This window comes from Homarus americanus, unplaced genomic scaffold, assembly GCF_018991925.1.
Source record: "Homarus americanus isolate GMGI-L3 unplaced genomic scaffold, GMGI_Hamer_2.0 scaffold43265, whole genome shotgun sequence".
In the NCBI taxonomy this organism is placed as follows: Eukaryota; Metazoa; Arthropoda; class Malacostraca; order Decapoda; family Nephropidae; genus Homarus; species Homarus americanus.
The window spans coordinates 236,690-264,136 of record NW_024713151.1 but is presented as its reverse complement, the minus strand read 5'-3'; the positions used below and the strand labels follow the sequence as shown (position 1 = coordinate 264,136).

Genomic DNA, 27,447 nt, shown 5'->3' with positions numbered 1-27,447 from the left:
TACGTTAATTTGGAGAGAATAAAGGCGTTTTAGATAGTCCTCAGCTCTGGTGTGGATGCCCCAAGTGACCTGAGTCGTCGAAGCATGTAGAGTCGGTACGAGGCTGCCTTGGTTGTGTTGTTTACATGCGCCTTCCATGTTTTGTAAACAAGGAGGTCACACACGATGTATTAATAGTAATCTCACCCTCACTTTATGCTAACAAACCAAAGCAACACACACACACACACACACACACACACACACACACACACACACACACACACACACACACACACAAACAGCTCATTACACTGACTCGTAGAACCGTACAGGGACGGGGTAATGAAATTCAAACAAATATTACCTCATAGAAAGAATTAAAATAAGGTATTCCTATTTCGCCAAAACGTCACTTGTGTTTTAAGACTTAGTTGGACTATATAATTATACAGTATATATCCCTATTTACCCTGACACACAACGTCCCGCTTCCCCCAGCCTCCCCCATCCTCCTTCCTCCCCCATCCTCCTGCCTCCCCCATCCTCCTGCCTCCCCATCCTCCTGCCTCCCCCCATCCTCCTGCCTCCCCCATCCTCCTGCCTCCCCCCATCCTCCCCTGCCTCCCCCCATCCTCCTGCCTCCCCCATCCTCCTACCCCCCATCCTCCTCCCCCATCCTCCTGCCTCCCCCATCCTCCTGCCTCCCCCAACCTGCTGCCTCCCCATCCTCCTGCCTCCCCCATCCTCCTGCCTCCCATCCTCCTGCCTCCCCATCCTCCTGCCTCCCCATCCTCCTGCCTCCCCATCCTCCTGCCTCCCCCATCCTCCTGCCTCCCCCATCCTCCTGCCTCCCCATCCTCCTGCCTCCCATCCTCCTCCTCCCCATCCTCCTACCTCCCCCATCCTCCTGCCTCCCCCAACCTGCTGTTTCCACTAGTTTTTTTTCCATCATCCGTATTGTTGTTGTCCCTCATTTCATCCTCTACGCTGATTGGGTTATTTTCCTCGGTGTAAAGTCATTATAATTTTCCATCGTTATTAATTATATTCGTGAGAGAGTTGACGCGTTAGTTAAGTAAGTTCTGGTAGTGTCGTGGCTGTCTATGTCGTGTTGGATTTCCGTCTTGTTGTTCGTCAGATTGGTTTTACAATTAACGACTCTGTGGCCAATTTACTTCACCGAATATCGACAGGTAGTATTATTATGTTAACTAAATGCTGAATGTAATTTATGTTCAGCACAAGTGTAAAGAACTAAAATAGTCTGGTGCATGTCAAGTAAGCTTTTCATCCGATTAATAAATGGCGAGTTAGCATGATCCAATTATTTCAACAAGGCGATTGGAGCGTTCGAATACATGTGTTCGACTTCACACACACACACACACACACACACACACACACACACACACCGATAATTCTAGTTACTTGAGTACACTTTAACCTCCTGAGAGAGACGAGGTACTTAACTCATCCCTCTATCACTCCAGGCTTAAGACACCTTCTCCCCTATTACCTAGAGTTAACTATACCCGTCTTGGCTGATCACCTGGTTAACCTTGACGTATCTTGATTACAGTACTGATCACACCTGAAAGTGTCCACCTCACCTAAACGGAGACATTGTTTATTGATGAGGGTTCTTTGGTCTGTCCTTCCTCGCCTCGGTAGTATTAGTGGGAGGATGAGGACTGATATTATTCACCATGTTGCCGTCGACCTCTCTCTCTCTCTCTCTCTCTCTCTCTCTCTCTCTCTCTCTCTCTCTCTCTCTCTCTCCCACCCCTACTCCTCCCTCATCCCTTGCTCCTTCACTCTCCTCCACCTTTCCCCCTCACCAACTCCCCGTTTTTCCTTCTCACCCTCTTTCTGGCCTCCCATTTCCTTTGCCCTCAGTCGTCGCCTCTCCACTCCCACTCATTCTCTCCCTCTCCACCACTCTCATAACATTCCTCTCTCCTCCCACTCCACCCTGCTGGTCTCAATTGACTCACCTGCATCACCCACCCTACGCTCTCCTCTTTTATTTCCTCTCTACCTCTCCCCTTCTTCCTTCTTTACCCGTTATTAACATTCTCTCCCTTCCTCCCCTTCGCTAAGAGCTTAAACTTTACATTTTCTTCTCATTTTGCTGACGGACTCGACCTTCGTGAATAATCGTTGCATTAACCTTTTTTTTTGGTGGGGGATGGAGGGTGGGGGGAGATCTTCCTCTCTCCCTATTGTAGAAGACTAAAACTCGACCTATCTGATCAATAGCTAAAGTAACTTCTCAATTTTTCTCCTCCCTGTATTGTCTCGACTTAGTTTGTGTGTAATAATTAAGCTAAGCATTATTTTTCTTCCTCACCATTCGGGTTTTGCAAAACAAGCAGCAGAGCAGTGATAAAAACATCTTCTTTTTCTTCTCCCTTTTCTGGAAATTCGACCTGCGGGAATAAACACAAAATATATATTATTTATCTTTGTCTTGGAAGGTAACATTAGCCTGACCAGGATGTGGAATAAACAAGCCAATTATTTCTACTCCTCTTCCCCCAGACTGGACCTGCGAGAGAACGAAGGGAGGGAGGAGATAGTTGACCCCACCCTAAGAGAGCGCCTCAGGTCAGACCCAGGTGGCACAAGGCTGACCCTGGACCCTGCGCGGGGACCTGACACAGGCACCTACAAGTGCAGGGTCGACTTTAACGACTCTCCGACTATGTCAGCCATCGTCACCCTCACCGTCTACGGTAGGTGTGTGCGTGAGTGCGTGCGTGTGTCGTTCTTGCCTTAGTAGTTTGTTGATAGATAAGTTGTAGCCGCCGGGTAAACAGGTACCCCTCCCCCCCTTCCTGCAGGAGTTCTGGAGTGTCAAGAACAAACAGAGAGAATAGACACAAAGGAGAACGAGGAGAACACATGTGAGTGAAGCACAGAAAGTAATGTGGAAGTGTGAGTAAAGTGGAGAAAGGTGTGTGTGTGTGTAAGTAAGGACAGGACATGACTCAATATGCTGGATGGTGAGAGAGAGAGAGAAAGAGAGAGTCGGTGTTTCCCTCCAGATTGCATCTCTTGTGAGAATTGATAACGACAGTAACACAAAGGTGGTGCGTGCAGGGAGGTGGGTGGTTCCTGGAGACAGCACTGGTGTTACGTATACAAAGAATTATGCCTTTTATAATTATCCAAGCCCTGAACCTGAAACATTTACGAGTACAACCACGGCTTCGGCCACATGAGATAAGATAAATATATATTCCTTCTTTAGTCTTGATGTTAGTGAGGCATTTAAGTTTTTCATCGCCATGGCAGAGGGAATGTGGCAAATCTGCTTCAATGAAAAATATATAATGTCACAGAAAAACACAGGGAACGGACATTGTTGGTTAGTAACTATTTTATTGCTTTGACTTTAACCATGAACATTCCAGTTCTCGTGATTCTTCCTGTAGAGCTGAAAAGAATTCATAAACAAGAAATAAACAGACAAACACAGAACACTGTTTATCCTGTGTTGTTGCGGCGGATGATGATAACTTGTCACTGTTTCCCAGACTGTTTGGTTGTGCTTACTCAGGTGTTGACAGGTGAGGGTAAAGTAGTACACACACACAGAGGAATCAGAGTTGCTTTTATGACAAGTTATGGGAAGATATATCTGGTATATGAAGGGTCCGCAGGGTGATAGTGAGATAAATATTAATCCTGGTAACGTTGTGGACATCCATAAAGGTTTGTAAATAAAAAGTGGGAAGGGTTGGTGTTGAATATGTCCTATTTTGAAAGAGACCTGACCTCGTGATTGAGGATGGCTCTACAAGGAGTTTGGGAGACCTAAGTGAGTGTAGAAGTTGATAGGCCCCTTCGTGTAGGTTATATTACTTGATGGTCTCAGTATCACGCAACGATTATGTTATAGGGTGGAAGTATATAATCGCTTTTGTGAGAACTAAAACTGTGCAGGTGAATGAAGACGAGGAAGAGGATGTCCTTTAAATACCAGTTAATGTTTTATTGGTTTATTTACCAGGACTTGATATTTTCGCAAGAGTAGTGTGAGATCAGTTAGAGATTACCAATACTTCAATAGACTTGCATATGGAGGAGCAGTACGAGTTTATGGCTTTGGGAAAACCTCAAAATCAGTGATGTAATTTATTTCTATCCTTAAGATGGCGTTACCATAGTCCTCAAGCTTTTGTCTTCTCTATGGATGTCTCAAGATGCACTACCTCCCCTACAGTTACAGTCAAAATTACAAAATCACTTTCAGGTGTTTAATATGCCACGATATTTACTTGTACCTAATTTATCCTTAGTCCATCTGAGTGCAGTAAATAAGGATAACAGAATGAGAGAAAAAAAAATGGTGGGATACTTGCCCTGAAAAAAAAAATGGAATTAGTATAAGGTTAGTTGGAACACGAGACAAGACTATCAAGATGCCGCTGTGTGTGTAAGGGAGTCTGTGGGCGGGAGGCAATTATAATCATACTCTAATTAGAAGCAGAAACCTTGTAACACAGGAATTTACTTTTTAATTACAGTTGAGCTTCTCCAGGTAACCGTGGCCTGTTGCTCTACCACCTAAGATATAACCTAAGATATAACTTATTCCTGGTAGGCGATATTTTAATACCAGGTTAGCGCTGTGGTCTTTATCACTTGGGAAGTTTTTGACTCATCCTAAAACACACTTATAAGCACTGTTAATATATCTCTTGTGACACTGTTACGACTGTGGTTGTGACTCTGTATACAGCAGTTGTAACACTAAGACTGAGGTTGTGATAAGAGCAAATAGGAAGATACCGTGGGTTATATAGGGAACAATGTGTCATGGGTAGTTGAGAGGGCGTGGGGGGGAACGGGATGGAGAAGATGAACCCTGGCAGGACAGATCAGGCAAAGGGAAGGGGGGGATATGTAAGGTCGTAAACGCTGACCATCAAGAGTGTAGCTGTGAATCATCAATCAGCAATCACAGGTTATGATTGCTGATACGTGTTTGAGTACAGTTTTCAAACACATAAAGAGAATTTACCTTATTGGTATTCATGGTACGAACAGAAAAGGATAAAACTAAGCTTGGGAAAATAAAATACTCAAGGTGACTGGGCCCCCTACGCCATGGGGTACTTGGCGTAAACCTTAACCAGGCTTTGGTTGAGACACTGTGTTAAGCTTCGTCCAAATGAAGGTTTAATTGTCCTCACTAATTGAAGAATGTCGTTATACTCGGCGCTTCGTTGTCTTAAAAGAACATATATCTTAATTTATATTTGTTAAGCCTTATTACTTCTCATCTCATTACTTCGAAGTATTATATTCTTAGCTCCATTGTCAGTAAACATTATATTCTTCATATCATAAACCCCTGATCATCGTCTTATTGGTCTCAGGTAATGGACTCTGTCTCATCATCGTCAGTCCTCATAATGCTCATTTTACAACATCATACTCTTCGTCATGGACAAGTCATACTCTTCGTCATGGACAAGTCATACTCTTCGATGTAGTAACTTAACAATAACTGGTGCTTAGATGTTGTGGCTGTTATGGTACCGGTGCCTGAGGTGTTCAAGCAGTGATCCCTCGGAGCTTATTGACTCTGCATGACACGGTACGGTACAAGACGAGGCTTCATGGTGATGTGTCTTTTCTGACGAAGCTCACTGACGCGGCACGGCACGGCACCCTAGTTTGGATGTGTGTTAAGCATCTTTAGGTTAATGGGATGGTATGACAATAGCGTGTTCAGGTACATAACGGTACAGCATAATATAGAACGAAATGGTACACTGCGGTCCAGAACAACAGGGATTCTCGGCTTGGAATACTCGACTCTGACGGAGCTAACGTGACATGATAGGGCACGACACAGAACCCTTCACTGGAGCGCTACAACTCTCATCACCTACAAGTACGAGTATTAGTGATTCCCGGTACGGCTCCACACGACGCTGTACGGAACTGTACGGAGCCCCGATACTAAAGTCACTGCGTTAACCTGAACCCACCATGACAGGGGCTCCCACGCATCGTCAATTATGGACAGAAAGATCCCGGATTATCTTCCTGCCCTCCCACCTGTTGGCTGCATCAGGTTACTCAGCGTGCGTGCTGACAAAAAGGAGGAAACACATTAAGGAGTCGAAAGGAGATCCTTGTAGTGTGTTGTGGCGGCCACTGAGACTGACGAGTGAGTGGGCGTGTGGAAGAGGCTGAAGGAACAGATATGTGGTAGAAAGGATTTAGTCGTCGTACAGACATATGGGACACATAAAGGTGAACAGAAAAAAAAAGCTGGATCAAACAACACGTATTATGTTTATCAAAGTATCATCACAGCTCTTCCGTAAGACTGTCAGCCGAGCCTAGAATGTAGTACGTGTTCTCTCTTTTTGTCATTCTATGAATTAATATCAAAATATCAACATAAACCATTAGAACAGCCAACTACCATCCTCTTCCCTTTTCAACACAAACACAACTCCCGCGGGCAACATCAGGGGCCGCGTTTAATTCTTGAAAATGAAAGAGAAAACATGAATTAAAAAGTTCTCTGAAGTTATGATATCGAAATATGAGTCCGTCCGCCTATGACTCACTCACACAGCACCAACACACACTAGTAGTAGCGAACACTCACACAGCACCAACACAGTAGTAGTAACGAACGCTTACACAGACCAATACACAGCAATAGTAACGAACGCTTACACTGCACCAGCACACAGCCTTGCAGTGATAGTGACTGACCTCATGCACCATACCAACACAACACAGCACCAGTCAGACTTGAAGCTGTGTACACTGTAGGAGTCGTCCTGACAGATCTCGTGTGGTACAGTAGTGAGACTCCAGGTACTAATAAAACACTCGAAGAATGACATTGTGAGATAAAACAGAAGTGACACAGGACCAAAGATGGTGAAGAAATGAGAAAACTCAAGAAAAACAGAAAACTTTACTTACTTCATACATAAAGAAGGACAGTGTGGGGACAGAAGGGACTCATGTGGGCTGAGGGACGGATGAGGTACAGCAAGACCGTCTCTTAATGAAAACAATATTTAGCTAAAGTCAGCAGCTCCAGGAATACCTTTCATGACTCACTCAGACTCTTTGTTGTCTGCCCGGCACTCTCTCATACGGCGCTGCCAGGCTTAGTTAACCTATTCTTGGTAACCCATCTTGAGTTATGATCTTTTGTCACTATTTTCTTCACGTAAATTATGTTCCCAAGATGCTTTCCTCAGAGGAGAAAATTATTACAGATTATTAATAAAAACACAAGTGAAGAGAGTGTTTGATGCCATTAACTGTTGTGACTTACAACAAACTATTACTTGTGAAGGTGTGATCACTGTGCCAGAAATCAATTCGTCGAGTGATGGAAACTTACACAGTTAATGTCCCCTACAACGCGTCCACCAATCACACCTCAGCTGATGTTCCCAGCATTGCTTACGTCACCTTACCTGCAGCTTAGCTTAGCTTAAATAGCCACATGTGAATCTTCAGTCTCTATTCTGAGCGCCCAAACGTCTCGGTCATAATACTGTAAACATTGACCTTTGTGTGGTCATAACACAGACCATACCAAATGTTGTTAAAAGAAGAGTGTCATCAGAACGTCGGTAGTCAGTTCCAAGAGCAAGGCAGGGTTAGAAATGTACTGTACGTGAGTTTGTCATCCGTCGCTTGGTGTTGTCCACATGCCTTACCAAGTTTGTCATAAATACAGTACACTTTAGCCACAGGGACTTGGTCTCACTCTCCTTTACTGTATATATTAGCCTTGTCAGTAATTATCCCTTAGTCTGTACTCACCCCTGAAGATGTGAATTACACGAAAGTGCTTGGGAACTTCGTGTTTTCATGTTTCCCATACCTCCAGGATATCTAATACTCTAATAATTTATAAAATCGTTTTTGATGATATATTTATGCGTGCAGTAAATACGTTAAGTTTACTATGGGTTACATGGTGCTTTTTTTAACCGGTACAGTATATTTTAGTTATGAGTACAATAATATAGTGTCTGTGTGTACAACTGACTAGTACAAAATAAGCTCATTTCAGTACAGACAAGATGATACACAATTATTACCATCTGAAGCAGCAGTGAATGAAATCGGTCAGCAAAGTCAATATAGTCTGTCTTTCTCTTTCCAACATCTTCACTCAATAGAGCAGAGCAATTTACAATTTTCTGAGACTTCTAGTTCCCAAACCGCTCCTCAAACTGTGCTGACTTAACAGCCTCCTGTGCACGAGGTTCTCTGTCTTGCTGCCTCAAAGTGAAACCCACAGATGCAGGCAGCAGCTCCGTTAATGCAGGCAGTCTTCTCATGCATCTGGAACACAACACTTTTATGACTCCCCACAGTGGTTCTTCTGACAAACTCACATTTTGAGGCAGCTTCGTCACAACCTTGAAGAAGCGTCCTGCAGCAGTATATCGGTCTTTTACACGCAAATTAGGGTGTTTGATGTGAGCCGCTTTGAATGGCAAGCAGACAAGACGTTCATATCCTCTGCTTTATAGATGAGTTCAGGAGAAAACACACTTGGTATTGTCTTATTCTTAAATAAACAAAAAATAAGCTGTGATTATTTCTAATATAGATATAAAATACCAAACGTAGAAGGATATACAGTAGTTTTTTTTGGGTCTGCGTGTTACTAATACCTACCTGATGACCACGGACTATAATTATGCTATTGAATTCTCTTAAGAACTTCAATTCACTTTTTACATAATTGGATTCAGAAATCAGACATCTTTTTAACAATAGTAATATCTTGAGTGCCTAGGTCCGCGTACCAGGAGGAAAAAAAAAAGTGAACTGTCCAACAAAGTCATATCAGAGTGCTCCACCTTCTCTGAGCGTCTGTCTTTTATCCTCATTTTAGTTATTCCTATCGTTTCATTCCTTCTCCTCATTCGTCGCATTTCTTATCAACTTATTCGTATTTATTAACTCATTAAAACTGGTATCAAATATATATATCCTCTACTACTCTGACTTTATTCCCTCTTAATAATTCCTCTACCTCGTCTTCTTTTTATCGTTGTTGGTATAACTGCATAATTACAGTCGATTATCCAATTAGATGTAACGAACAGCGTAAACGTGTCCATTTTTATTCTCGTGGCGTGATGACGAGTACAGTATATATGTTACCTACCAAAAATAGTTATTTGTTTTTCCTTTGTTATAATGTTTTTTGTTTCCTATTATCTATTATTTTTCTTTTATTCACTTTTATTCTTTTTGTTTTTTATTTTATTTTTTTATCTATTAGCATTTTTTTATACTACAAATCCACAATGTCAGTAAGGTTCAATGCATAGGTTAGGTTAGGTTAGGTTAGGTACATTGTTCAACACCTGGCTGTATGTCTCGTTAGTACAGTACATCCAGGTGTTATAAAGTAGGTTATGTACATATTAAACAACCAGCCAATCAACACACCTTAGCTAAGTCGACATTTTACAACGAGATCATTAATTACACACAAATTAGAATGATATTTAAAGGGTTGTTACTAGGTCTGTTGGTGGAGGGTGTTGTTGGTGGAGGGTGTTGTTGGTGGAGGGTGTTGTTGGTGGAGGGTGTTGTTGGTGGAGGGTGTTGTTGTTGGAGGGTGTTGTTGGTGGAGGGTGTTGTTGGTGGAGGGTGTTGTTGTTGGAGGGTGTTGTTGTTGGAGGGTGTTGTTGTTGGAGGGTGTTGTTGGAGGTGTTGTTGTTGGAGGGTGTTGTTGTTGAGGGTGTTGTTGTTGGAGGGTGTTGTTGGAGGTGTTGTTGTTGGTGTTGTTGTTGGAGGGTGTTGTTGGTGGAGGGTGTTGTTGTTGGAGGGTGTTGTTGTTGGGGTGTTGTTGTTGGAGGGTGTTGTTGTTGTTGTTGTTGGAGGGTGTTGTTGTTGGAGGGTGTTGTTGTTGGAGAGTGTTGTTGGTGGGTGATTGTAGAGGGTGTTGATGAAAGAATAATTTTGAAGTAATAGTCTGACTGATATAGCTGCCCGTGTGGCATTCTACAGTAAAAACCAACATTCACTCTTCATAATAGAGGCATTTGTCGCAGGCGTGTGGCTGACCTAGTGTACAAGTTGGTGCAGGTGGCTCCCTCGTGCACTGGGAGGTGACCCCGTGTGGGTCTGCCGGGGGTGCCATGAAAGATGAATGGCCTCCGTCCATCAGTGCCAAAGGGGAAGGTGTGTGCCAGGGTTTCGCACTTACTGTTAGTGTATACAAGAGCCTTTGTCCTCTCTCCCCTGGAACGTGTGTACGCTGGTAATAAACCTGCTAAGACGGCACGACTGTTGGTCAGGATAAATATCCCCGGAGCGGCCTGGTGTGGCTGGCCGTGTGAAGCCATGTGTACACGTCAACAAACTGCCCATAACTAAGTTAATGATAAATGTTACTGTGGGGAATCATTTCTAGAACCTTATTTGGATTTGTTTTGAAATATATCGGATAAATGTAACTCTTAAAAATAATCAAGCCGAGAGCCATCGAATGTGCATTTCACTTTGCCTTGACACCTGTTATAAAGAGATTCAGAGTACTGTATCTGTCCATCTACTGTTGTTCTTCAAAGTCATTTTATTTACAATTCGGTAATCGAGCGTCACAGGAATCTACGGTCCCCAGCACACTCGGCAATTTTGTTACAGGAACTGAGGTCGATGAACCCAGACCAAATAGTCCTCTTGTGTACAGTATATCTTATCTTGATGTCGTGGAAGTGACCCAAGAAGACGAGGTGTCCTCACTAAACAACGTAAATGAAGTTTATACGAAGCCAACAATTGTCTCGACCTGCCTCGGAGACATATTTATTTATCTTCAGCTGCTCTAAAGACGCTGCTTCATAGTTTTGACGATGTTTTCACCAGTGCCGACAAAAAAAATATGTTTAAGGGAAATTAAAAGTAAAGGTTATCAAGTGAAAAATTCGTAGTTAATAGCATATTTACCCTTGAGATATACATAATGAGCGATTAGATACAGCTCTCATTGTGTGTGGGGGGGGGGGTCATAAGGCGATGAAACCGTCAAACATTTTCTCTTTATGGCGATGTTTTTAATAATCGAGAAAGATTTATAACTGACCAATTGAACTTACGTAAAATATATGTGTTAAACTACGAACACTAAGATGGCTCCTGCCTGCACTGGTCGATACCATCATACTGACCCACAGGAAATATTTACAAATAGAGTAAAATTAGCAAAATATGTCAAGTGTTATATATGGTAGGATGCTGTGTGAAAAACTTGGTGGAAAACTCCCCGTTCACTGTTAGTAAAGTAGCCCTAAGTGTTGAATATCTGTTTTGTATTAAGTGTTTGAACTTCGTGAAGATGATATAAAACAGGAACAATATGGGAATACAATAAATGTTACCCCGGAGGAACATTGTGCACCTTAAGCTGGTACTAACGTGATAGTTCAGGTTACTAATCCTCTCATTTGCGAGGCTTTTATACTGGTTCTGGGGTATACAAACCGAGTGTTCCAAAGTAATATGTGATTAGTAAAACTTCCTGACAGGGTTGTAGTGGGCCAAGAATATTGCTTCATTCCCAGTCAAGGGAGAGGTCCCAAGGTGACCATTACCAGGTGGAGATGTACTGTACCTGACCCACCTCATTAGCGACTGTCAGGCTCACCAGGCTCCTCCTGGTAGAAGAACCTCAGTGACTTCACCAGGCTTCTGCTGGTAGAAGAGCCTGTGTGACCTCACCAACCTCTGGAAAGTCAACATGACCTTCATTTGTAAGTTTTAGCTGTGTAGAATGTAATCAATGTCGTTTATTCTACATAATAAGACCTCTTACCCGCGCTAATGTTGACCTGCGCTAATGTTGTGTGTTATGAGCATAAAATAGCTTTAATGTGTTTTTCAGATCAATTAAGTGTTCGTTTACCCCCCGGCTGTGGCTCCGGCCGCTCATTACTGTCAGGAGGGGAAGCTTACCTGGATGGCCTTACGTAATATATCAAATATAAATTCTGTTTTCTTTGCTTACCTCTGGAAACGATGTGTGTTGTGCAAGAAGTGATTAGTTAGCCTAATTAACTCACTAAATGAGATATTAGAGTAGGGCAGGTGAAATTATTATATGAAGTTAGTTCTCTTCAGCTCTTAGTCACTTAGAAAAATAGAAATGGTCTTTTAGTTAGGCCGCACCTTGACTGTTGAACACTGGGGGATAATTTGGTCTTTGATATCCGATGACAAAGATTTAACATATCTTCTCAGGATCCTCTACACAACTGCTCCTTGTATCTAACTACACAGTGACGGATCATATGGTTCTCAGTCATAATAGGCTCAAGTTAACTTAACCTTACCTAACCTAACTTAATCTAGCTGAATTAAACTAACCATCAAGTACCAGGGTTAATCAAATTGGTTGAGATACACTAAGTTGGGGCCTGATTGTACACTGTTCTCAACACACACACACACACACACACACACACACTACTACATTGAACATAATCTCAGTTTTATTCGTGATTCAAACTGGAATTTCATTTCAGGTTATCTTTTAAATCTCTTTTTTTCATATCGAGTTAACGAAATTATCAGTAATGTAATTAGTGGTAATTATACCCAGGTAATTTATTTCTGTCCGAGGAGAATTATCGAATATTTGTGCTAATACGAATGTGTGGTTGTGTAGTGGAGGATGGTAGTGTGGTGGAGGATGGAAATGTGGTGGAGGATGGTAGTGTGGTGGAGGATGGTAGTGTGGTGGAGGATGGAAGTGTGGTGGAGGATGGTAGTGTGGTGGAGGATGGTAGTGTGGTGGAGGATGGAAGTGTGGTGGAGGATGGTAGTGTGGTGGAGGATGGTAGTGTGGTGGAGGATGGTAGTGTGGTGGAGGATGGTAGTGTGGTGGAGGGTAAAACACACAGTTCATGCAATTTGGTAGAAAAACACCGAATTAATATATCGAAAGTTATTTGTTATGACGAATTTGATCTCCCAGGAAAATATACATTTTTTGGGGGTTTATCATTTCACCAGTCATTAGCTTACTAGCCATTCGTGCGTATGGTCTGTTCTTTGTTACTTCGTTATAAACTTTATCGTCCAGTGTTAGTCCAGGAGGAAACCGGAATACCCAGATGACAACCTACCATGTTAGAGAGAGTCACACTGGATAATACCTGTCTCACATCTGATCTCAGCCAGGATTAGAACCCAGGCCATAGTAATGAGATAATGTAAGTCCATTAGAAGTCTTGAAGTAATCCCTAATAATTATTCTATAAATCTATCAATTTAACACAGTGCATCTGACATGTGATGATAATTTACGAGAGGCAATACCGGTAATGTTGGGTTAGTTTCATTACTTCGAAATGTCAGCAGAATGTGTGATAATGCCTTGATGTTCTTCGTTAAATATCATCGCATAATTAAGTTCAAAAGCTCAGAATGCATCAAGGAGAGAGAGAGAGAGAGACAGAGAGAGAGAGAGAGAGAGAGAGAGAGTTGGTTGAATAGACTTAAGACGAGAGACAGTTGAAAGATACTTATTAATTGAAACAGATGCATACAGACAAACGCAGTCAGACAGAAAGATACAAGAAAACTAAACTGACAGACAGGCAGAAAGACAATGAGACAAACAAACTTAATCATTACTCACTATAGTACAAAAGACAACACGATTCATTAACATCTCATACCCGGTCCACGTCAACTCACGCTTCAGTTACAGTCAAACGGGTTCCAGATACTGTGGGAATATAGAATTATACTCGGCTATCCCGTTACGACTTTGTCTGCATACACAAGTCTTCAAGGGACTATGTAAGCAGACCCCAGCCAGCCACCTATCACTTACTAGAAATAAAGTCTGTGTGAGTTGTTTTGTTTCCAGGTTGCATTATAAATATTCTGGTACTGTAATTATGACTGTGTCACACGTATTGTGTAATCACGCTCGCGGGGGCAGTAGAGTAAGGCAGTCAGTGCCGTCGCTATTGTTTCCAGCATTACTCGGGAACGGAAAGAAGTACGGTATTTTTATCTAGCTTTATATTCAACATAACCCCGATGGCGACTTATACTTAGTGAGAAAGGGCGCTACCCGATGTGAGTTGGCACTTCGCTTAAGTACATTCGTGTTAATTTCTTCTCATCAATGGGACGTACTGATGTGCTTGCTGACTGTGTCCTCCAATGCCAGGCTATAATACGTGTGTGTATTAACAGTTTAAGTTGTGTACTTACTTCAATAATTTGACTTGCATTTTTAGTTCGTCAGGCTGAAGTCTCCTTTCGTCATTCCTTCCTCCCGTCCGTCCGTTCGTCCTTACATCCTTTCGATTAGGTTTTACTTGAATTGATACAAATCAATTAATCATAAACACCTGATACACCTGTAAACAAATCCCAGCCATACTTGAGGTTATTATGTCTCTGAACACAAGAAAATTCATGACATTTGTGTTTATATGAGGAGGCTGGTGGTGAGGAGGACTCGTTCAGGTGTCTGCGTTTTGTTATCGTGTCTGAATACATTTGGATAGACATTATCACTACAATCACCTGTTCACCACTATACCTAAAAGGACGATTATTCCAATAAAGAGCATTTTCGTTAATTTACACAAATAAGTTTCAAGTCTAATATTACCATAATGCCGAATTCTTGCGTAGAAAAGTCTTGAAAATCCCCACCACTTTTCCAACATCTCGTAGAAAACACAAACTGGGGAAAGTTCCTCAACCATTTGATCAACCACAGCAATAATTTTATAATAACAAAATCCTATCGTCAAATGTAGTTATTATGCAGATATCTATATTGACAACAACTATTTAAACGATGTAAATAAAGTCAGTACTCGGGAATGTGACCTTAAATATGGTCAATAAACCATAAACATTGGTATTGTTTTAGTGTATTATATAACTTTTAATCACGTTTCATATATATCTATATCGTATTTATCGTATTTTTTAATGCAATTTTAAACATTTAATATACTAAAGCAACTTTGGCTTGTTTGTTAAGTACTGTAGGTGGGAAGGTAACTTACAAGGATCATTTCTCATCGCACCACACCAAGCTTGAGAGAGAGTTTCATCATCATCATCATCATTATCATCATCATCATCATCATCATTACTGTCATCAACATCATCATCATCATCATCATCATCACTGTCATCAACATCATCATCATCATCATTCTCCTCATCATCACCACCATTACCATCACCACCATCATATCCCCATAACATCAACAAATACGAAACAACCTTATCTTAGCTACCATCGTGGTCTCACATTAAGATTCACAGTAAAAACTCGAATCACATGTCTCGTTGGATCCCTTAAAGAGCAAGTACTGAGCCAAGCCAGCCAGCCAGCGTGTGGTTCAGAGACAAGAAGACGGCTTCTGCTCTACGATAATTCTGAAGGAGACGCTTCTGTTGTTGTCCTTACTGCATCGATCATTGTGTTATTATGGTGTGAGAGGGAGGATGACTTGTGTACAGTGCTCTATACCTGAAGTAACGTATTGAGAAAGTTGCCTCCTCCTCCACAGAACCTTTTCTTTCATCACATTCACCCATCGTCAGTCAGTAATAGACACGGAATATTTATTTACAGTACAAGTAAGGTGATAATCAATAGCGTATTCCTTTATTATCAGCATCTATAGCTCCACCTTGCAAAAACTCTTTTAAGTAATGAAAGAAAAGCCAACAATTAGACAGACAGGCTGGCAGACAAGCAAATAGTATGTCTCGGGAAACACAACCTCAGTGAGCTAAAAGGATTGATATCAGTGCATCATTCTCCTCCTCACCTCCACTAAGGGGCGGAGATGGCAGGCTCGGGTGTGCAACAAGTGCATTACGACGCACTAAAACTCAGGGAATGAGCTCGTCGAAGGTGCGTCACCCGTGTGTCTCATCGGAGGCTGTCACCTCTCACGGGTCCTCTTACAGGCGCGGTGTGTGCCCAACTTAGTAGACTTATCCTTAATGTCCGTAACACCGAGTATTCCAAAAGTTTCCACATTACATCATCGAGAATCCCAACGCTCTTGTTAGGTTTTGTATAAGTATTTCAAAAGTTTCTATTGGTCTTTAGGAATATTCTATAATTTTCTACATTCTTTTAGGAGTATTCCAAAAGGTATACAGTATATCTGAAGAAATATTCCAAGGTTTGAAGGACTTAATGTTAATATCACGAAATATGCCAAACTTCTTCAAAAATCTCTCTCTCTCTCTCTCTCTCTCTCTCTCTCTCTCTCTCTCTCTCTCTCTCTCTCTCTCTCTCTCTCTCATGGTCTTTCTACGTAACTGGACATCATAACCAGAACAGAATGGTCCCCGTGCTATTTCCTTTCCCAGTAGCACGCAAACTGTAGCACCGTGCATGATATACTCGCTTTAGAATGGAGATAAAGTGCTAGAGATATAGAGAAACTGAGAGGAAGGGAGGAATAAAGAGAGAGAGAAGAGAGAGAGAAAGAGATTGATAGATAAAGATACGTCTATGTGTAGAGAGAGACAGAGCGAAAGAGAGCAGTCTTAGCTTACGAGTTTATCTCCTGCACTCCTACAACAATTGCCTTCATATATGTGGGCTATACACATGAATTTATCTCTATATGTAAGTTATATACACGTAATGATCTTTATATGCTATTTATATGCGTGAAATTACTTCTTTATGCCTGTTCTACACACGAGATAACCTCTACAGCCGTGCACGTAAGTTGTATGTACGAGGTATTATTTACAGACCACGTATGTGTTAGTTCACGGTTCGTATAACTTTAGGGTGAAATTCTTGATCCCGTCACTTGAAGATGTGATGCTGTCAAATGGGTCAAGACGTAAGTGTGTGCTGGAGGGATTGCAGTAGGTGAAGGTTTCCGTGTGTGTGTGAGGCGCCGATAGAGGAAGAGACGGACACAAAGATAACGCCATAGAAACGGACAGTAGGAAACAAGGAGTGAAACAGAGAAAGGGACAGAGAAACGTAGACAGAAAGACTCAGATGGAGACATAGGGAGACAAACATAGAGACAGAGACACATAGACGAGGAGAGAGACATAAACAAGCTGAGAGAAGGAGAGAGAAGGAGAGAGAAGGAGAGAGAAGGGCAAAAGGAACACAGAAGGACGAGAGAGTAGCGTCATGGTTCACTAATGTTTTGTGTAAACTCTGGTAGACTGTGGTGTGGCAGCTGCCCCTCCCACCTGCCAGTCCTGCCTCTAATGTACCCGCTACCTCCTCCTCCTCCTCCTGATGCTCCTGCTCCGGGTCCTCCTTACACTTCCACTCCCCCTGATACCTCCTCGTACCTCCACACCACCTCAATACACACCCTCCCCCCCCCACTCTCTCTTCTTCATTACTTCCACACCTCAATGCTCACCTACTCTCATCCCCTCCTCCCACCTCTTCTCATCCCCTCATTCCACCACCTTCGCACTGCCCCAGATAGCTTCTCAGAAAAAAATACACGTCGCCGATATGAGTTTTTCACAAGTCGACCACGCGATACCTTACTTAATGTCCTCACTGATATCAATCCAGAAGACATGATGCTACACTACTAGAGCCAGGACGACTTAACCACGAACCTGATGAACACAATATCCTTCTCTCACAGTTATCACAAGAAAGGACATAATTATTAAGATATAAAGCATAAGAAAGGTTTATGACTTAAATATATACGCAGTTAACCTTCTGTGTGTGTGTGTGTGTGTGTGTGTGTGTGTGTGTGTGTGTGTAACGAATATACGTGTCTCAACACGACTAGGTCACAAGGTAGATCATTTAGCATGTACAATATACGATTAGAGTTATATACTACTCTTAAATGAGAAGCTCTTTCATGTCAACCATCCCCAGACAGCTACCACGATTCACGTCCCACCCAACATTCTCTTCCCTTAATATCGGACACCTGGGATTACTGTGCCCACTACCTACCTAGAACCACCCTGATCCACTGTGACATATTCCCCTGCACTGCTACACACCTCTACCCCTTCCATCCCCTCCCACATCTACATCAGTCCATCTTCCTCACCTTTCCTTCCCTTTTATATCCCCTCCCTCCTCTCCATGTTTCTAACTCTCCGCTGCTCTCATTTTCTGCCCTCTTTCCCTTTCTCCAAGTACTGTTTACCTTCGTCCATCCCTCTTCCTCCTCTCTTATACCCTCTTTGGCTTCCTCCATCGTTCTCCCCTCTTCCTTGTACCTTCCTTCAGACGCCAGCGTGTGTGAGGGACGAAGAAACGGGAGAATAGAGGGAAGAGAAAGAAAGAGCCGTGAAGTTGAGGTAAGAATGGGAGACAGAAGGGAAAGGGAAAGAGGAAGGGAGGAATGGAAGGAGTGTGAGAATGGCGTGGAGAGAGGATGAGGAGAAAGTGAGAAGAAATTACAAGATAAAATAGGGAGAGATAAGTGAGAGAATAGAGGGGAAGAATAGAAGAAGTAAAGTGTGATTGAGAGGATAGAGCGAGTAATCTTGAGTGAGGAGAGGGAAGGATGACGGGAATGGAGAAAGGGGAGGGGAGAAAGAGGGGGGAAATGAAAGAGAACGAAAGAGAGAAGAGGAGAGGAGAGAGAAAAGGAGGAGACAAAAGAGGGGAGAGAAATGAAAAGAGGAGAGAAGGGAGAATAGAGGGAAGAGGAAAGGAAAGTGGGAAAAGTAGAGGAGGGGAAGGGAGAGGAGGACGTTGATGTGTGAAAAGAAGCAAGAGAGAGATAGGAGAGGGGAGGGGAAAGTGGAGGTAAAGTGAGATTGAAAGGAGGGAGAGAGTGAAAATAAGTGAGGAGTGGGAAGGGTGAGAGGAGAGGAGGGAAGGAAGGAGAGGAGAAAAGAGGGAAAAAAGAAGGGGTGGTGGGGGAGTTAAATGCCCAAGTAGTGGAGATGTATACTGTGCCATGTGTTAATAAGTTGCTGCATTACTTTGGTCTTGGTCTCACACACACACGGGGCTCAGGGGGTGGGTGTTGATGATCGCTGGAAGAAATGGTGTCAGGGCTGTGCTAAATAGTGAGGAGGTAGTGACAGACGGTATAGGGAGACGTTGAGAGGTAGTGGCAGTCACGGTAGGTAGGAGACAGTGAGAGACAGTGACTGAGACAGAACAGCATCAATATGGTGTGGAATAACAGCTGTTGTGGGTCCATCTCGCCCTTCCCCTACTGCATCAACACTGGGTTTCATTTTATCTTCCACAACATCAACTGTATGTAGGGTTTGTCTTATAGTCCTCAAGTGGTACTCTGGTTTTGTCTTCCATTGCATTATACGTTTATTTTGCCTTTCACTACACCGATGATTTTAATACCTTCGGATTATGGAATACAAGTAGTATGGCTCTTCCTTTCAATCTGTCGGTATGAAATGATCTCTCTCTCTCTCTCTATGCTCTCTCTAGAAAGGTTTTGTTTTTCGAAGTGGAACATAATTTCTCAACTTCATCATAAACGTCTTGGTTGAGTTTGGTGATCAGCGTTTTTCATCTGTTATATAACAGTTGTTATACTCTTGGATATGGAAATTTTACTCCGCTGTTTTGCAAGAAATGTCTGTTACTTTCAAGAATTTGAGTAGTAGTTGTAGTAGTAGTACCTGTAATAGTAGCAGTGGTAGTATTAGTAGCAGCTGCAGTGGTAGTATTAGTATAGTAGCAGTAGTAGTTGGAGCAATAGTAGTAGTAGTAGTAGTAGTAGTAGTAGTAGTGGGTATGAAAAGTGTCGGTAGGTAAAATATACTCGTGGACATTGTTGAGGCATGTGAATACTGTCTTGAATTTTTAGTCAAATTTTGTTAAACAAATATTTCGTTATTTGACACAAGTCTCGGAAAACTACAGAGCGACTGACATCTTGTATTGTTATTTAATTTATTTACAGAGGAACAGCTCGACCCTCCAACTACTGCTCCTGGGTAGCTGCGACGAAACTTCCTGTAGCTATTGTATTTATGAAAACTAGAAAATTGCAAAATATTTTCGTTTTATTTACAAAGGTTTATTAGTTCTCAGACAGGGCGATCCCGGAGGAGCTAGATAGATCAGGGCCGGAGAAAGTTTTAGGGAGAAAAGATAAACATATTGTCTTTGGGGAAGTTTTGTCAAATTACCTGGTACCGTCTACAGTCCTCTGTCTTTCTTTATATTTGAGTTCTTTTGGCGTTTCGTGAATTATAGTCCAGTGGTCTTTATTATTATTATTATTATTATTATTATTATTATTATTATTATTATTATTATTATTATTATTATTATTATTATTATTATCATTATTATTATTTGTTTATTTACATTGTTGTTACGTCTTTAACTATGCTAACTACCGTCTTCCCCACAGTCGTACCGTCCCGTATGGTGGTCCTGGACGCTAACAGCCGCCCTATCCACGGAGGAGTCTTGAGGTCGCTGACGCAGGGAGACTCTCTCACTCTCTACTGCATTGCTTCTGGAGGTGAGTCACAGTAAGGGGAAGGGGGCGATATGAGTCACCGGAAGGTCACCTAGGTCATGTAGGTTCGCTTCGGTTATGTAGGTTCACCTTGGCCATGTAGACTCACCTACATCTTGTTATACTCACTTGGATGACGTAGGATTGTTATTAATGATGGATATTATTATCTCTATATTATGTTAGCTGATAGCCAGGTTAGGAAGATAGGGAAGACGAGTTGGCATTAACCTGTGAAGGCCGGTGAGAAGTGAGGCCAGGCAATGGTTGAAAGGGGAATAACAACGACGGATGAAAACGGAAGAACGAGGGCAATAGGAGAAGGGAAAGAGGGCCCAGAGGATAATGAAGGAAACCAGCGGGAAGTTGGGCGGCGAAGGTGTGGGCTTCAGCTAGTTTATGAGCGGGGAATATTGGCAGAGAACTTACTGGAGACGTGTAGAGGGTAACGAATAGCTTCCGGGGGAGCTGTTGATTGAACCAGACGCTAAGGTTTCTGTTGAAGCCTCCGAGGATGGTCTGTGAATTATATCTATGACTACAACAGTTTGTGAGACAGACAGACAGACAGACAGACAGACGGGGGGAAAATATTCGTGGGTCTTTCAAAGTCTTGGAGGAAAGGTCTGGGGGAGGGAGGGGGTAATTCAAAGGTGTATGAAGAAGTCTGGTGTGAGGGTGTTTCAGATAGTTCCTGGGGTGCTGGAAATAGCCATGGCGGGAATTGAAAATATATCTGTTGGGTTTCCGAAGTATTTGAAGCAGAGGTTGAGATAATATTTGGAGGTGTTTCAGAGGTGTTTGAAGCAGCCTTGTGACTGTGGTTGGAGGAGGATCATTGAGTTTTCAGAGTAATTTAAAACAGTCTTTAGGGATGGTTTTCGAACTGTTTCAGTGTATTTCGGACGTGTTTGAATCTGTCTTTAAGGGAAGGTTAGAGTAAAACAGGCTCTTAGAGGCTTGAAATTGTTTCATGGGTGTTTGGAAAGGCCCTGGGAGGGGGGGGGGAGGTAGGTGATGTTAACGGATTTTAGATGTGCTTATCTCAGTCTAGGAAGGAAGGAAGGTATAAACATGTTTCAGAAAGTTTTATTGATATTTCATACAGTTCAGAGGTTCTAGGGGTGATGGAAGTGGTCTTGGGTAGAAGGTTCATATCTTCCAAAGTGATTCAAAGCTGCGTTTGAAGCATGTCTTGAAATGTGTTTTGAAGATGCTCTAAGAGAGTTTTAGAAGTGATGAAAATAAAAAAAAAATTTTTTTAGATGTATAAAGCAAGGATGGAATTGAGAAATAGATGTTCTTAAGACAGTTCTGCAACAGTTTGAATTAGTCTGCAGGATAGAGTTTGGTGATTAAGAAACTTTCGCCGGTACTTCAAGCATGCTTTCACAGGAAGGTTTAGAAAAACTTAAGGAAGTTCTTCTCCAGGGGCCTGAAGAAGGTTGGTCGAGAAAAACGAATAACAAATACGAGAAAATATACCGATTTTTTTTTAATATATTCTGGAAAGAAGTCAGGAAATGTTTCAGAAGGTTTCGGTTGTCTGTCAAAGTTGTGTGGCGCTGTTTAAGTCAGCCTTGGAGGAGTAGTTTGTAGATATTTTAGGTTATTTTTTGACTTGTATGAAACATGTGTTGGAGAGAGGGCAGTCCTTACACTTGGTCAGGAGATAGATAGGATTAAGACTTTTAAAGTGTATATACATTAAGTTTTGTTATACATCACCGAGAAAAAAGGGTGAAAGTGCATATACTACTGACTCGTTTTTAAGATGGTAAAGACAGGCAGACAATGAGGATAGGAAAATAAAAGAGTTTTGTAGAAATTTAAATCGGCTTTTAAAACTTTCTGAATCGGGTTATTTTAAAAGTAAGTTTTATTGAAATTCTTACATACAGTTTATAAGATATATTTCAGAAAATTTCAAAGTTAAATATTTTTGGCTTAACAATGATAACTTACTCCTAATATCTCTAAGACTGTTGTAATGGAGATAACATAAGATGTAAACACGATACAATCAACTCAGTCAGGGAATAATCGAGGCGGATTCACACATCGACCTTTGTTGCAAAAATATTAGATAAAATTAGGAAGCAGGCGACACACACACACACACACACACACACACACACACACACACACACACACACACACACACACACACACACACACACACACAGCTGCCAGTAATACCACATATCTCTCCACATCACCCCAGAAACTCACACCGACCCAGATTACAACACAAAATCAGCTTTACATTTCTGGAGTCATTAACTTCGTGACTTGATAATTAACCCCTACCCCCCGTCCCTCCTTTTTCCTAACTCCTTTCTTAGTTCGCAGGTCACTTTAACCTCTCCCTTTCTCTGGGTCACAGGTTAACCCCCCGCCCCCCGCCATGACCTGGTAGCTAACCTTCTCCCTCTTGTCAATGACACAGGTCGGCCGCCCCCAGAGGTGAGCTGGTGGAAAGGTTCAAAACTGCTGTCCAACCGTAGTGTGGCTGTGGGGGAGGACGGAACGTTGCTGGCGTCACATGAAGAAGGCGACGACGTAGTACACACCGTTGGCGTGGGCGTAGGCGTGCGCTACGTGAGGACCATCCTGTTGATTCCCACCCTCACTAGGGACTACGCCCACGCCAACATCACCTGCCGCGCCTCCAACAACAACATCACCGAGCCCCTCTCTACCACCCTCTACCTTGAGCTGTACAGTGAGTGTTAGAACTTGGATTTCTGTTATTCGCATTACCACTTACTCCTCCACTTGTACCTGAAACTCCACCTCCTCCATCATCAACTCCACCTCCTCCATCATCAACTCCACCTCCTCCATCATCAACTCCACCCTCCATCATTAACTCCACCCTCCATCATTAACTCCACCTTCTCCAGTTATTAACATCACCAGAGAGAGGTTGGAGGCCTTTGAAATGTGGTGTTATAGGCGAATACTAAGAACAAAGCTAAACTGACAGGGAATCAAATAAAGAAGTATTAAGATCAGCAAAAACATCAAGAGAAACACTTGTATTGTACAGCAAAATGAAAATATGATATTTTGGCCATCTAATTAGGGATGAGGAGGTAAAAACAGAAATATTAACGGGAGATTGTGAAGGTAAAAGGGCCTAAGGAAGGCAGAGACTGGAATGATTGAATTAAATTACAAACTTGGAGGATTGGTAAAAACAACCCGAGAACGATTAGAGTGGAGGACTGTGGTCGCCAACCCTCAGATATAAGGAAGGTACTCTTGATTGACGATTGACTGATTGACTTATACCTTCTTGTGTACCTGTTTGTTCCCTCCATGTGTACCTGCCTTTGCTAGTGTACCTGTACCTCCAGATCCACGTTATTTTCACCAGTATCTCATCATAAGTTCTTCTAGTGAACCTCCACCAGTGATTTTATATTTTACTTTTCCATATTTTTCAGCTCAATTCTGGTGATTTGCATTTCTACCTTTATCTTACACCAGTTAGCAGAAAATGTGCAAAATAAAATCTGTTTATTTTATACTGAAATTCCAAAAATCGTATTCCATCTAGTTTTAATTTGTAGCTCAATAAACTAGCCCGGCAGTTTTGAGGCGTGTCCGCACAAAAATACAGACCATATAACTCCTCCACCCGGAGTCCTGCCACGCCCACCGCGCCAGAAGCACAACACAGGTTCACAGAGGAGCCAGACCGCAACTGTTGTTTTTGGATTCGCGACTCGCAAAGCTCCGCGTGGTTGACGATCATAGCATCAAGACTCGCACCAAGTGTAGCCAACCGTTTGTCTTTAATCGATGTTTTAACCGCTACGGAACATGGATCATTTACCGACGCGGTTTGAAGGGTGCATAAACTCTTGTGAACTTTGAACTTCGGATGGCAAGATTTCACATCGAGGGTAGGTTGTAACGTCAGAGAGAGTACTCTTGTCATAGAGGCATCACAGAAGAACGTCTTCCTAAGAGTGGCTCACCTACTGCCAGCTCCGAATTGGGTGACGTCATAGGAGTCGGAACAAATTAGAACGAGATATATACTCAGCGACTCATGTAACATAACGTCCGCACACCAATCCTCCTGGCTTCTTGAATCCTCTTGTGTACAGTACATCACCTCTACCGCACCCGACAACAAAACAGAGAAGCAGCAACAGCTATCAGCACTCTTGACGACTGTGTAAATGCAACGTCAGTCTCCCCAAGGTATTAAGGCATCCCAATTGTCATATAGAACATGTACAGGTACATAATAATAGTGAAATGTTGGTTTTGGTATTTTATGTAAATAAAATATTTTTTTTTAAAATAAGTAATAATTACAGTTTGTTAGATGTGATCACTTCAGTTGCTGTAACACACACACACACACACACACACACACAAAATAAGTTCGGTCCAATTACAGAGGAGCTCTGAGCTATGTTCCCACAGAATAATAAATATAATGTACTAGCAGTACCCACAGCTCAGCCACGCCCACCAATCCACCCACAAAATAACTAGTGGCAACCCTCCTCCTCCGGCGTTGTCTTGGCAGGATATAAGCAAGGAGTAAAGAGCGTTGCTGCGCCGGCATGATATGAGGACATGCCAACGCACCCTGAGCCGCAAATGAGGTAGTTGAACCCACCTGGAAAATATCCTCACCAAATGGGCAGTAAGAAACCACTAACGACATTGTGCTCGTTGGCTCTCGCATGTCCCTGATGGAGTGATGCTTGCCACCGACTCCTTCAGGATTCTGGCACTTGCGAGGAAGGAACGGAGGGACGATATTTCCGAGCGACGGCCCCGAGGGGATTAAGTGGCGGGGAAGGACCACGAGTTTACCTAAAATGGTGATGATTGAGGGTAGTAAAGGGGTGGAGGGGAGAGGATGAACGCTTATATTACCACGAGGCCTCGGGGCTTAAAATTAATGCTATGCCTGAAAGTATACAAAGAAGAAAGACATGTGTAAAAAGAGAGTGCAAGAATCATTTAAAATAACGTTAAGACTGTCTTCAGAAAACTCATGTCTCTCATACACCATGTCGAAGGTGTATGACAAGTGACCTTCAGGTGGTGAGCTGTGGTGTGCGCCCTGGAAGGTCTGTGTCCTTGGTGAGGTGACATGCAAATGTCAAGGGCAAAGTACAATACTAGTACTATCCACTGTATACATTAGAGCTAGTTCCGGTTCAGTGAGTTTTGCTGTTAACTTTCCACAATGTGACACCCGTCAGTGGTGCGTGAAGAAGAACTAACTTTTTTAAGACCTTGGTTACAGGTCAGGCAAAGATAAAAGTATTTCTCTTGTCCACTAAACGGTGACCTTATTGCAAATACATAAGATGTTGTTGGACGACTTCCTCAAAGGTTGCCTGAACATTGATGCTGCGTCAGCGTTAGATACAACCTTGAGACACTGTCACGGGATCCTGTGTGAGCCCAGACAAAAATACAAAATTATTCCGTGTGATAAAAATTGGCAGAGTCGCTTGAAAGAGAAAGAAATGTATAATGCGCAAACGTGTGAGAAATTTATCTGTTACTAAGAGAAGTGAATTTGTTATTAAAATGATGATACGAATTTACCCTGTAGAATAGATTTACTGTTGTAATATTAGGTTGATTAATCGAGGGAGCAAACAGTCATCAAGAAAGAGGGCATCAACGTGACCTGTTTCTCTCTTGTTATTTGTTGAAATCGAAATCTTTCTCCTCGTTTAGTTTATGTATTCATTTGCTAGCGTCCACAATTTTGTTCCGCTCTTACCTGAATATTTGCATAATTTGGGTTAACATCAAACAGAGGTTAAAGTCACATGTCATTGGTGATTGTAATTCCACACTAATAAGCTTCCATGATTAATAACTGATTGCTACGAAATTTTCGCAGATGAGAGGAATTACTGCGGCGACCAGTTCTTTGATTTATTGATGGCAGGACCAGGCAGCGACCGATCATGCTGGTGTTATGATGTAAAAACATTTGCCCAAATTAATGTTATATGAGTAACACTACTCATCGCTGTAGAGCTGTAAATTATTCATAAGTTAATATAGAACTATTGGATATAGAAAATATAGGAATACGCTTTATAGAATATACTGTATATATATTCTATAATGGACAGCGAAGATGCCTATAGTGGTAAGTTACAGAGAGTGATGGTGTATCACAACGTACATAATCATTATTCTGCAGTAAGTAATCACCATCATCATCATCATCATCATTATCTTCACTAAGCTCATAGTTAAGCTACACACAGCGGAAACCTACTGGTGGCGGTGTTGGGTCTGGTGCCTTGGGCCTTTGGATGATGATAATGTTCTCATGGATGATGTTGTACTACCTCTTCTCTCTGGATGATTTACCGGCAAGTGTCTGGAGTCCTGTGGATGATGATGGTGATGTGTTGTTGGTGGGAGGATGTTGATAAATCCTGGTGGGGAGGAGGAGATAGGGGAAGACCGACAGATTGGCCTTGGCAGGTGCGGCCGCGTCAGCGGATCAGTGCTTAGTATGTCCGGAATGTGGGCAGGCTGCCCCAACCCATCAAGGCCCACAGTGGTGGGCAGGGAACCTTGAGCTGCAAGAAAGTAGCTTACAGTCGTGGTCCAGTGGATAAGCTGCCATGGTGGTCCAGAGGTGTTTTTTTTTCATCGATAGAGATTAATTCTTTGTCCTTATTTTGAGGAATTATGGCAGCTTTTGTTTTCCTGTGAGGATGCGCGACCGATTTTGTGAATACAACGATTTTCTAATTATTGCATTCACAAAATAGTTATGGATTTTCGACTAAATTTGACAAGTGGATAAAATTAAATTGGTCTTGGAAGAGAATGATAATGGTTTTTGTCCTCATTTCCGTTTCATGGGTATTTTCTTTGGATCTTCATTATTTTTCTTGTGTTTCCATTTCACTACTACATCCTCTGGGATTACTCAGATGAATTCCAG

The 27,447-nt window shown here is 42.3% G+C and overlaps 1 protein-coding gene across 1 annotated transcript in view; it reads left to right on the top strand.

Annotated features, from left to right (window-relative positions):
* The first annotated feature begins 2,526 nt into the window (after positions 1–2,526).
* Positions 2,527–27,447, top strand: part of LOC121871452 (nephrin-like) — a 123,416-nt gene continuing 98,495 nt past the window's right edge. Inside the window, exons 1-3 of the mRNA XM_042373777.1 lie at positions 2,527–2,717; positions 20,373–20,486; positions 22,933–23,208. Of these exons, the coding sequence (XP_042229711.1) occupies positions 2,687–2,717; positions 20,373–20,486; positions 22,933–23,208 (421 nt within the window). The 5' untranslated portion in view covers positions 2,527–2,686. The remainder of the gene's footprint in view (positions 2,718–20,372; positions 20,487–22,932; positions 23,209–27,447) is intronic.